Source organism: Vicugna pacos, chromosome 1 (genome assembly GCF_048564905.1).
Source record: "Vicugna pacos chromosome 1, VicPac4, whole genome shotgun sequence".
Classification (NCBI taxonomy): domain Eukaryota; kingdom Metazoa; phylum Chordata; class Mammalia; order Artiodactyla; family Camelidae; genus Vicugna; species Vicugna pacos.
In genome coordinates, this window is record NC_132987.1 from 32,270,225 (window position 1) to 32,282,619 (window position 12,395).

Genomic DNA, 12,395 nt, shown 5'->3' on the forward strand with positions numbered 1-12,395 from the left:
AATATAGTGTTCAGTGCATATTGGTGGTTTTTTTCCTTATTCCATTTTAGGCACACCAGATTGCTTAAAGAAAAAGAGGACTCTTCAATGACTTGTCAACAAATATATAAAACTTTACAAGAAGAACTGACTGCAAAAGAAAGACGAGAAGAAGACTTAAAAAGAAGAATTAATTTTGCAGAAAATGAACTAGAGATAACCAAAACTCTTCTGAATCAGACAAAGGAAGAGGTTGTAACACTGAAAAACGAAAGGTACAGTCAAGAATAATTTCTTCCAAATATGCTTTGTGTTTAAGTCAGTATTCTCTATATATATTTGAAACAACAAGATCCTACATATTTTGATAACAGTGAACTCACAGGATTAAAGATTTTTTTATTTTTTAAATTTTATTTTATTGAGTTATAGTCAGTTTTCAATGTTGTATCAATTTCCAGTGTAGAGCACAATTTTTCAGTTATACATGAACATACATATATTCATTGTCACATTCGGATTAAAGTTATATTTCACCTGAAAAGTCATTGCATCCCACCACCTTATTCCATGAATGATTAAATTGAAGCCCAAATTAGTTAAATGACTTGCTTAACATCACACAGTTAGTTATTGGAAGTAAAGATGGAACCCACGTTGCATTTGATGTTAGATTTTTATTGAAAAGGATCAAAAAAACCATGTGTGGTACTTAAAACTACTGAATTTCACCATGGCCAATAATTGGTAGATTCTATCATTTTCCAACAGAAAAAATCTTTTATATTATTTTCTTTTTATTAGCTCCTGCTTTTCTTCTCTCTTTATTTATCAACACCTCTTATTGAGGGCTCTCCACAGGCAAAGGTACCTCTGGTACTTAGTAATGTCAGGGATACTAAGAAGCATATTCCTCCACCCACCCTGATATTTTTGCTTACTTAATTTGTCTTTAAATTAACCTTATCTGTACTTAATATCTCAACCCTGCTTTCTTTCTTTTTGTTTTCATTTGCCTGATATGTCTTTCATTCTTTCTGAGTCCTTTTGTTTTGAATTCATATCTGATAAATGTACAAATTTGGGGAATTTGTTGTATTGGTTTTTGTAAAATCTGGCAGTCTTTAATAGAAGATGTTATGCGATTTACATTTATTGATATAACTATTATATTCCATAAGAACACAAGTTCCATAAGAGCAAGAATTTCTGTCTTGTGTTATTCTCTGTGCACAGAAGGTGTGATTGGCTATTTGGTTTTCATTCTTACTATCATTTTAAATTTTATTTATTTTATGAGTATTTGGATGCTTTATAATTTAGATTTATAATCTTGTTTTCGTTCTTTTTAAGGGTAGCTATTTGCTCCCAGAGGAAGAGTCTGAGAGTAGGGCCCTGGGAGTGGGTAGCAGGCAGCTTAGAATTAGGTTCATTGTCTCAAAACTTTCTCACCAGCACTGTGCCCCGGGTCATATCTGTCTCTACTCCAGACTAGACAGAGTTCTGTCTAGTTCACAGAGAAACAAGGCTTGTCTTTGGTCCCTCCTGGGATGATACACATTTACTTCTCTTTGATTGAATAGGATGAACAACCACAGAGCTGATTGCCACCTACTATTGCTTCCTCACCCTGCCACACCAATAACCTGCTTCTTGCAAAGATAATGTGCCTTGTAGTTATGTGACTTTTCATTCCACTCTTACCTCTGCCATTTCACAATTGTGTCACTGTTAAGCCCATAGCATATTAGAAGCAGCAATTTTATAAGCAGGACATTTGCGAGAGCCAGGCTGACTAATAAGAAGGAATGGTAACTGAAAGATTGACCATGCATAAGAAGAAAGAAAAACTATAAGCTCAAACAAAAAACTTTAAAAGCATTGCAGTTTAGCCCAATGTAGATAGAGACAAACAGCCCTGTACACATCAGTCACCTTCAGTGTCCCTTTATTTATAACATGGGTTAATAACTGATGGCCATAATGATGATCCTGAGTCAGAAAGATTAAAATCAGCTATATACTCTAAGTATATAGAAGGAAAAGAATACCCCATTTCCAGTGATGTCAGGTTAATTAGACTTAACTGTTTATCCAGATGAATTCTGTCTCCTTCATAGTGGTCATTGTGAAGATTCTATCTCTGTTCAAGCATTTCTGGAACTCTTTTCTGAGGATTGGCTTAAGTGTACATGTTTTAGAATATACTCAGTATGATGAATCTTTGATCTTTAGGAATGAATTTGATTTTGAAAACAATCTCAATAGATCCAGTGAAAGCAAGTTCAGGGAAAATGATGGGAAATCAGTCTGGGAACTATCATTGGGGATTAAAAATAAGTAAAATATTTTCTTTTTTTCTACACTTAATAAATTATCTCTGGCAGCAATTTAAAGATGGCAGTTTCATGAATGTTTTAAGGATTAATAATATCATTGGAATAAATATAGAACTTTCTTGGGAGATTGATTGCTTTGAAATAGCACACTATGTTTTGCCATGTTTTTAAAAAATTTAGTATGATCCTAGTCTTACCTTCTATTATAAGTGTTAAAGATAATTTGTTTAAATTTTCAGAGAACAGAGATATTACTGGACTGCTTCCTCCTCTTCTCCCTTCTACCCCAGCTTTTTTTTTCTCTCTCATACTCTTGCCCTTTTTCCTTCTTTTCTCTCTATACTTTAGTCTATCCAAAAGCAGACATGGTATTACCTAGTCATTTGGTGGCACCAAGTTTACTGACATGCTGTCTGTCACATTATAAAAATTAAAATGTGCTTGTGGATCAATAAGTTATCAGACTATCATAGGAGTACTCCTAGACATAAGCATTGCCTTTTTTCTTTGTGCTAGGCCACTTTCAGACTTTTGTCTGCCTTGTCTTCTGTTGTATCCTTGGAGTCTGGCACATGTATCCCCTCAATAAATATTTGTTGAGTGAATGAAGTACTTGCTTTGGGTAATTCAGTCAACAATTATTTGTTGAGCATTTACTAAATGCCAGGTACTATGTACCTTGGGGATACAACAGTGAATCTGAAATTTCCCTGTCCTCGTGAAGCTTACATTCTAATGGGAGAGACAAACTATTAAAAAGATAAAAACTAGAGAACTAACAAGAATAATTATAGATTGTGATAGTGAATTTAAAGTAAAGGGTATTGTAGTAGAGACTGATAGAAGGGGTACCTGCTTTGGAAAGGGTAGTTGTAAAAATAACTTCCAAAATGATACATGAAGAAGACAAGCAGAGAGAGGTTCCCATACAAAGGACCAGGGAAGAGTTTTACAAGCAGAGAATGAGCTTAGTGAGTTCTCAGAAGTGCTAGTGGAGTCCTAGCAAGTGTGAGGGAGGGAGGTGAGGGCCAGTCATGCAGGGCCTCATGGGCCCATAGGAGTTTGGGTATTATTTTCAGTGCAATGAAAAGAAACCATTGAAGGGATTTAAGCTGAGGAGTGACACTGGTGAACGATGGTTTTGGCTGCTGAGTGGAGAAGATATTGGAAGTGGGGGCAAGTCAGGTCATTTACTGTTTTGATATTAATCAAAGGATTTTGTGTATAGTTAAGCCTAAGAGACCTGAGAAAAATGAAAGTCTTCAGCTCTCACCCTCTGCACATTTCTACTGGATCTGAATGTCTGCACCAAGTGGATGGGAGCAAATAGCCAGGGCTTACATCATGTTGAGCCAGAGGGATATATGAAAGCCAGGGTAAAAAGACATCCTAAAGAACAAGTGACCTTTCGGAGGCCTTGACCTTACTATCTAAGCCTTCCTTAAAACTTCGTTTTCCTTTGGCTTCAGGGGCAACATGCTATCCTGCCCCCTTCCTGTCTCTGCTTTGGTTCTTTTCCCTTCCCTCCTTCGATCACCTGACAACAGACGTTCCTTGAAGTTCAAGCCTGAACTTGGCTTTCCTCTCTCCACTTTCTTTCCTTCAGTGAACTGTCTCTCAGCTGAGCAAATTTGCTTTTGAATCTTTGATTTGAAGCACCAATGGGATCTCTAAATAGAGGTGTCCTTAAGCAGTTGGAGATGTGAAAGTCCTTCCAAAAAAAGAAGCTGGGCTCAGGAAAAGCTTAAAATAGAGATGCTTGATGACTCCAGCAGAGATTCTGGTTCAGTAGGACTGGGCGGTGCCTGGGAATCTGCTACACAGCAAGGTCCCAAACCACTGCCATGGAAGGACAGCAACCAGCCAGGCTGGCAGATGTGCTCCCCAAAGGCCAAAGCCCAACTCGCCCACAGTACCAGTGTGTTCTGCAAACTCAGGCAGTTTCTTCCACTCACCACCCCTCCTCCTCCACCCCTCCCGACAGCAGAGCCCCTGCCAGTGATGCCACTGGGACCATTATGGAAAATGTGAGCCCTAGAAGCTATGTAGCTTCAGAAGAGGAGAAAAAGAAGATGTGAAAAGCCAGAACTGGCCCTAGAAAACAACTGGCAGAACTTCTGAGTTTGGGGTAGGAAAAGAATTAGTGACAAGGAAATAATTCATACATTAGGACAAATCTAATTGATTAGGCATTGCTTCCTCCCCCACACTCAGCTGAGAAGCTCTAGTAGGAGAAGAGGCTCCACTGTAAAGAAAAGAAGTGATCCTTCGCGATCCCAGGGGCTGAGGGTAGAGAAGGCCTGGCCAGCTTGGTCACAGGCACACTGGGCCTGGAGAGGGGGTCTCCTTGGTGGGTGGGGAGGGATACAGCAAGGTACAGGGACAGTGCCAGAGAAAAGTGTAGCTATGTTTAAAATTCTGTGTAAAGAGAGTGAGCCCTCAGCTCTCATGCTTCCAGGCTACAAGGTGTCTTCGGCCAGGGCCAGAACTCTGCCCAGGACCATGAATTTGTGATACCACTTCAGAAGTATTATGAATTAAATAGGGTTTTGTGGGCTGGCCTGCAGGCCTAATTCCTTTTATATGGAAAGTTATTTCTATGGTAAAATGTTTTCGGGAATTTCTATAATCAACCTACAAATACGTTTTAGAAAGACATATGTGTTTAAGCTTGGAGACTGCCCACATCTAACACTTAGAGAAATTCATTTATGTGGTAACGTGTGGCCTACAACCGCACTGCCGAAACACACAGCTGTTTGTAAGAGCCCACACCCGGTTCATTCATTCCCAAGAGCTGTGTTAGACCTATCTTGGTAAGTTCCAAGAAAAAAATATAGAAGAGTACTTATTGTGATGTACTTGCCAATAACATGACAGGTTTAGTGGAGAACGTTTTTGGACAAAAAGCTTCATTGTGTCCAAAGTTAGGTGCAAGTTGCTTATTATTCTGTGAAATAAATAATCTCCGTGTGTGTCCCTAGCTAGCCAGCTATTTATCTGTCTTAAATGAAATTTACTTAATTGCTCCCTGTCCCCTCGATGCATATCTTTTAGGCCACAAGCAAGGTTATTCCCTCTCTCACATACACATTAACTTCTTTTTCAGTTTCCTCATCCTCTTCTCTTTCTCTATCTTTTCTTTTCTTTTTTCTTTTTCTTTCTTTTTTTTTATTTGATTAACAGCTATAAACCCTCACCTCAGAGGAATATACATAAAATCTAACAAATTATTTCAGGAGATTGATTCAGTGTCCTGTTTTCCTGTGTGTGACACAGCCCCATGATTAAACATACCTGCTTCTTCAGGCTTTCTTCCACTCCTCCCTCCTTCCTTTCTTCTCTCCTCCCTGCTTTCTCCCTCTCAAGCTCTTTCACACACCACCCACAGGGGTCGCAGTTGTGGGAAGCCCTCTGAGTGCTTCCGTGGACATGACCTTGTCTTCACACTGCCCTGAGTGGGATGCATCATTGCGGGGCAGTCAGCAGAATGGGTCAGGACCCGAAAACCGGCCTGAACTCTGCCCTCCTTGCCACCTGCCACAGAGGAAGGGGCTTATTTTTCTTGCATAAGTGTGCTATTCCCCTCTTACCAAACTCTGTCTTCTTAGGTCTGCCCCTACCCAGAGGGAGCACTTTTTCTAATGCATCAACCCAGAGGGAAAGCCATTTTCAAATTTGCACAAAGGCTCAGGCTGGCAGAGCTGTGACCCTCTCTTGTGAAGCAGGTATCATCTTCCACATTTTACACTAGAGGAAACTGAGGTTAAGCAAGGCTAACTGTCTTGCTCAGGACTACAGAATTGACAAAGATGGAACTCAAGCTCCATGTATCTAACTATAACCCATGTTCCCTCCACTACAGTTTGCACCGTTCCCTCAGCATTTGTCTTGAAGGGCTCAGTTGTGTCAGCTTCTCTCAGTGTGACTTCTCTTTCTTATCATGCAATAACATGAAGTGTTCAGGGGACTCCCAGCCCTGCAGAAAGCAGAAAAACCCGGGGAGCCCCTTTTGTGTTCCTTCTTCCCCTCCCCTCGCTTACCCCACTTCTCTACTCTTTCAGGACTCTTCCAGGCATTCAATAAATACAAGATGGTGACCTTTGTCTTCCCTTCTCTAGTGCCTTGGCCAAATCAGAAGTGGAGCTATATCTTCAGAACAAAAGTAGAATAATAACATTTCACAGTACATTCTAGAAGAAAAACTTGGTGTTTGATGAAGCTTGTCATACTTTCCTGAAGGCTAGCAGCAATAAGAAATGTAGAATTTAAAAAGGAATGAAGAAGCAAGGTTTCAAGGGTTCTGTTACTTCATGTTAGTGTCGCTTAGTACTAAAAGAATGAGCTTTAAAGTTAGGCAAACATAGGTTTAAAATTCCAACTTGACCATGTCAAGTTTGGACAACTAGCTTAACCACTTTAAGGCGCATTTTCCTTATCTGTAAATGGGCATATTAATAAGAGCTATTTTCCTGTGAAGATTAAATCATCTAGTATTGTGCCTGTTAGGTTGTAGGTTCCCAAAAAGTATTAGTTCTCTCTTATCTTCCTGTAAGTCACTAACCTGTTAAAGCATCATATTTTATTAATTTTTATACCCTGCACTGCTGATACAGATATTTAGTAAATGTCTGTTGAATTCAGTATTACCCACTTTACTCTTAGAGTTGTAAAGATTAGTCCATGGGATGATTCGTTTGGATGGAATCCTGTTGGTTTAAAGCATTATGTAATGAAGTGTTCTAAGTAATACCATTCTAAAATAACTTTATCAGATATTTTCCCCAAAACTTACCTCTTTCTCTGATTTTCTGTCTATCAACAGCTCTCAGAACAAGACTTGTCTAACTTCTTATAATATCACAAACACTGCTTTTAACAGAGGCAGGAGTTGGGGCAAAATAAAAATTATCTCTTTGACTGACAGTGTGAAGACATCACTAAAAGAACCTGTGAAACAGAATTTAAAGCTGTCATTTGGCATTATGGTTTGACATTTGTTTGCAGTTATGTTTTAACTACAATTATGGGAATTTAGGTTTTTGTATATGTGTAAGAAATTAGATTCTCATTTTCCTTTGGTCTAAGAATTTAAAGTTTTTAAAATAAATACTCCTAATTGTGAGTAGATTCTAATTTGCCTGTTGTGCCAACTTCAAAATGTTATTTTAAAAAACTATCTAATGATATTGTAGGATAGAGAGCCCTCGGCTGGTATAAGCTTAAACCAGCTTTGCCTCTTGTGAATCATATCACTTTAGATAGTCATTTACCATCAGGATCTTCGTTTCTTCTAAAAGTGGGGAATTGCTCTAATGTATTTCCAATGAACAGCAAGAAAAAACCACTGTATCCCCAGAGACTAAAACAGTGCCTGACACATAGAGGTACTCTATAAATATTTGCTGGATGGATGGATGAATGGATGGGAATGATTTTAATCCCAATCAAAGCACTGATCACAGGATTCAAAACTCAGGAGCTCCCACTATTTGGTAGCAGGTCAGCTTCTGACTTGCCAAAAATCAGTTCAAACTTCTGGATTCTAGTGATGACCTTTTTAATGAATTCTTAGTAAAATCCAAATGTAGGACCTGAATCTGTGTTGTTTCCTATAATTCTAAGGCATCAGTAGCTCTGGAATTGATTCTGAAGAGGAAATTGGATGTCCGCATGATATTCAAAAACAACTGTACATTTTCAGCTTTTTATAACATGGAAAAATATGGAATGTGCTTCTAATAATATTTTATTTTCTTATAATTTCTCTAGATTTCTAGCAAAAAGTCTCACTAGAGTCAAATTTGATCCTTTATAGTTTCTTTCAAGATAAGACTGCTTTTTTTTTATCGATGTTTTTAGATGGTTTTGTAGTCCTGAATAATATGCAAGCTTTTTCTTGAGTGTACTACACAAGTGTGATTTTTATTTCTGGAATTAGGATTATCTTTTTCACACATATAATCATCTCTACATACATTACTCAGGGCCCATTCTGTGTTAACCAAGAATACTGTGTTTGTAACATCATGTATAATCATTCTTTCTGCCTTGTCTCATTAAAGAATCACACTGAGTCAAGAATAGAAGCCCAGCAGGAATAAAAAAGATATGAGAATCCTCATTTCTGTAGCTATAATAGCAAGCAAAATTATCATCACACATACAAGTTCATAACTTTTATAACAGTTCACTTAAAATGCTTTGTACTTCGTGGAAATGTCATAAGGAACTTCATAACTTTGTCAATTCAGTGAAAGATTATCACTTCACTAGCATTGTTTGAACCTTTGCTTACTGTATTTTAGCTTCTATAATCTACTAGACTTTCAGTTTTTGTTCTAAAGGGATACATATAACAGCAGTGTTTTTTACTGGGTCCATCGGAGGAATGTATATTGAATGGATTCTACTTTTGGTTTTTTTTGTTTTTTAATTTTTTTGTTTTTTGTTTTTTGGAGGAGGTACTGGGGATTGAGCCCAGGACCTTGTGTTTGCTGAGCATGCACTCTGCCACTTTATAACTATCTCCAGAGAGACTGAAATTCAAGCATCTCAAATATTCAGTACTATCCATTTTATAGTAAAGGTGACTTCTAATTTACTCAAGGCACCCACCTGGAAATGCTCATTGGAATTTTCTAATCAGTAAGACCCCTTTTCAAATAGGAAACCTGAATTAAGACATAAAGTGGATCAAATTGCCAGAACTCTGCTGCCTAGCCACTTCTAGCAAGCACGTGGCCAGCCACATCCATTCTATGGTACTAGTATTTTGAAAACCAGGTGAAGTGCTACTTTATTTCCATTGACTGCTGCTCCTTATTTTATCACGGTTACCATTATAAGATTCTAATCTTATACCTGAAGTTGTGTAATATCACTTGAAGGTAGACCAGCATGGTTTTCTATTGCTGACCTAATAAATTACCACAAACTTAGTGGATTATACCAATACAGATTTATTCAGTTCTGGGGGTCAGAAGCCCAAATGAGTGTTAAGGGGCTAAAATCAATAGGGCTGGTTCTTTCTGGAAGCTCCAGAGGAGAATACATTGCTTGCTTCTTCTAGCATTTAGAACCTGCTGGCATTCCTTGGATCCTAGCCCCGTGAATCTAATCTAATCTCTGTTTCCATTATCATGTCACCACCCTCTCCCACATTAACCTTCTTGTCTCTCTCTTATAAAGTCTTGATAATTATAATTAGGGCATAATCAGATGAACCAGGATAATCTCCTCATCTCAAGAAACTTAATGTAATCATATCTGCAAAGCCCTTTGGCCATATTTAGGAGACTCTGGGGATTAGGACATGGATATCTTGGAAGACAATTATTTAGCCTACAAGTCAAAGATGGCTATTATCAACCCTATAGCAACCATTAAATAAAACTAAACAAAGAGTTATAGCTAATATGCCAACAAAGCAGATAAAAGTGAATCATAAGCCATATGCAAAATCCAAAACAAGGCAGATAAAGAAGGCAAAGGAAGCAACAGATGGGACAAATAGGAAACAAATATGCAAGCTGATGGATTTAACCCTAACCATATCACAATTCAATAAAGGTAAATTTCTAACATTTTAATTAAAAAGGCAGAAATTATCATGTTGTATAAAAAAGTAAGATTCAGTCATATATTGCCTATAGGAAATGTATTTTAAATGTAAAGACACAAAAGGTTAAAAGTAAAAGAATGGGAAAAGATATACCATGCTGACACTAATCAAAAGAAAGCTAGAATGTGTGTTTATTAATATCAAGCAATGTAGATTTTAGAACAAAGAGTATTACCAGGAATAAATAAATTCATTTCATAGTGATAAATGGATCAATTCATCAGGAGGACATAAGAATCGTAAACGTTTGTGTATCTAATAACAGAGCTTGAAAATACATGTAGCACAAAGTGATAATACTGTGAGAAGTAGACAAATTCACAGTTATTGTTAGAGATTTTAATAGCTCTCTCTTAACGATCGATAAAACAAGCAGACCAGAAAATGAGTAAGGCTACAGAAGACTTGAACTTTACAATCAACTTAGCCTAATTGACATTTATACAACATTCCATCCAACAACAGCAGAGTACACTTTTTTTTTCTCCAAGAGCAAGAGCATACACACAAAATATTTACCAAGATAGACAACATAATTGGGCTATAAAACAAAACCAAAGAAATTTAAAAGTACTCAAATCATGCAAAGTGTATTCTCTGATCACAATCTAATTAACTTAGTAATAAATAACAGAAAAGTATTTGGAAAATCCCCCAAATATTTATAAACTCTATAACACAATTCTAAGTGAGATATGGGTCAAAGAAGATATCAAAAGGGAAATTACAAAGTTTTTTGAACTAAATGGAAATAAAAACATTGGAAGGTGATGGCACATCACTAAAGCAAAACTTCAGGGGGCAAACTTATAGCAATAAATGACTGTGTGAAAATAAAAGAAAGTCAGCCTCCACCTTAAGAAGTTAGAAAAAGAAGAGGAAATGGATCCCAAGATAAGTAGAAGAAAGTAAATAGAGATCAGAGCAGAAACCAATGACATAGAAAACAGAGAAACAATATAGAATATCAATTAAACAATCAATTTCTTCAAGGAGATCAATAATATTAATAAACCTTAAGTCAGATTCATCAGGAAAAAAGAGAGAAGACAAAATTCACCAATATCAGAAATGAGAGTGGTGACAGTACATTCTTTGGATATTAATACATTAATAGAGGAATATTATGAACAACTTTATGCCATTAATTTTGACAACTCTGATAAAATGGACACATTTTTTGAAATATAAAATACTTAGTTTCATTAAAAAGAAATAGATAACCTGAATTTATAGTTCACATTTTTCCCACGAAGAGAATTTCAGGCCCAGAAGGTTTCATTGAGAAATTTTATGAAGCATTTAAGGAAGAACTAGTACTAATTCTACCCAAACTCTCCCAGAAAATTAAAGAAGAAGGAATAGTTTTTAATTTATTTCATGAGACCGGTATTACCCTGATACCAAAATCTGACAAAAGCATTACAAGCAAATTAACAAACATCCCTCAGAAGCATAAGTGCAAAAATTCTGAGCAAAATTGTAGCAAATTGAATCCAGCAACATAAAAAAAACAAGGAAATAAATCATGCATATGTGAGGTTTATCCCCAGATCGCAAGATTAGTTTAATATTCAAAAATAAATTATTGTTATTTAAAACTTTTAAAACTCTATGATTGTGTCAATAGAAGCAAAAAAGCTGTTGACAAAGTACAACATTCATTCCTAATAAAAAAAAATCTCAGCAAAGTGGGAATAGAGAACTTTTTCAAATTGATGCAAGGCATCAGCAAAAACCTACAGAAACATCATACTTAGTAGTGAGACTAAATACTCTCTTTCTAAGATCAGGAACAAGAGAAAAATATCTACTGTCAACAGTTCTACTCAGCGTTGTGCTGAAAGTTCTAGTCAATACAGTCAGAAAAAGAAAGGCCATCAGACTGGAAAGGAAGAAATAAAACTGCTTTATTCACAGATGATATGCTTACTACCATACAAAACACTATGGAATCTATAAGAGAAGTTTCTAGAACTAATAAGTGAGTTTAACAAAAGGTGGCAGGAAAAAAAAATCAATATCCAAAAGCCAAGCTAATTTCTATATATTTGCAAAGAACAATAGAAATTAAAAAGTAATATTTATAAAAATATTTCAAAACACATGAAATACTTAGAGATGAATCTGACAAATAATGTGCCAGACCTGTACATTGAAAATTACACAACACTGCTGAGATAAATTAAAGAAGATCTAAATAAATGGAGAGATATGCAATGTTCATGGAATAGAAGTCTCAAGGTTGTTAAGATAACAGTTATCCCCAAATTGATTTACAAATCCAATGCAATCACAGTCAAAATTCCAGAAGACTTTTTTGTAGAAATTAACAAGCCAATTCTAAAATGCATATGGAAATACAAAGGACCTAGACTAACCAAAACAACTTTAAAAAAACTTTGAGTAGCCCAAAGATCCAAAGTCACTACCTGAATTATTGTGAAGCTACA

At 36.5% G+C, this 12,395-nt stretch overlaps 1 protein-coding gene across 5 annotated transcripts in view; it reads left to right on the plus strand.

Annotated features, from left to right (window-relative positions):
* Window positions 1-12,395, plus strand: part of LEKR1 (leucine, glutamate and lysine rich 1) — a 192,324-nt gene that overhangs the window by 138,959 nt on the left and 40,970 nt on the right. For all 5 annotated transcript variants that reach the window (XM_072959700.1, XM_072959696.1, XM_072959713.1 and 2 more), the window contains one exon: window positions 51-254. In XM_072959700.1, coding sequence (XP_072815801.1) covers window positions 51-254 — 204 coding nt within the window. The remainder of the gene's footprint in view (window positions 1-50; window positions 255-12,395) is intronic.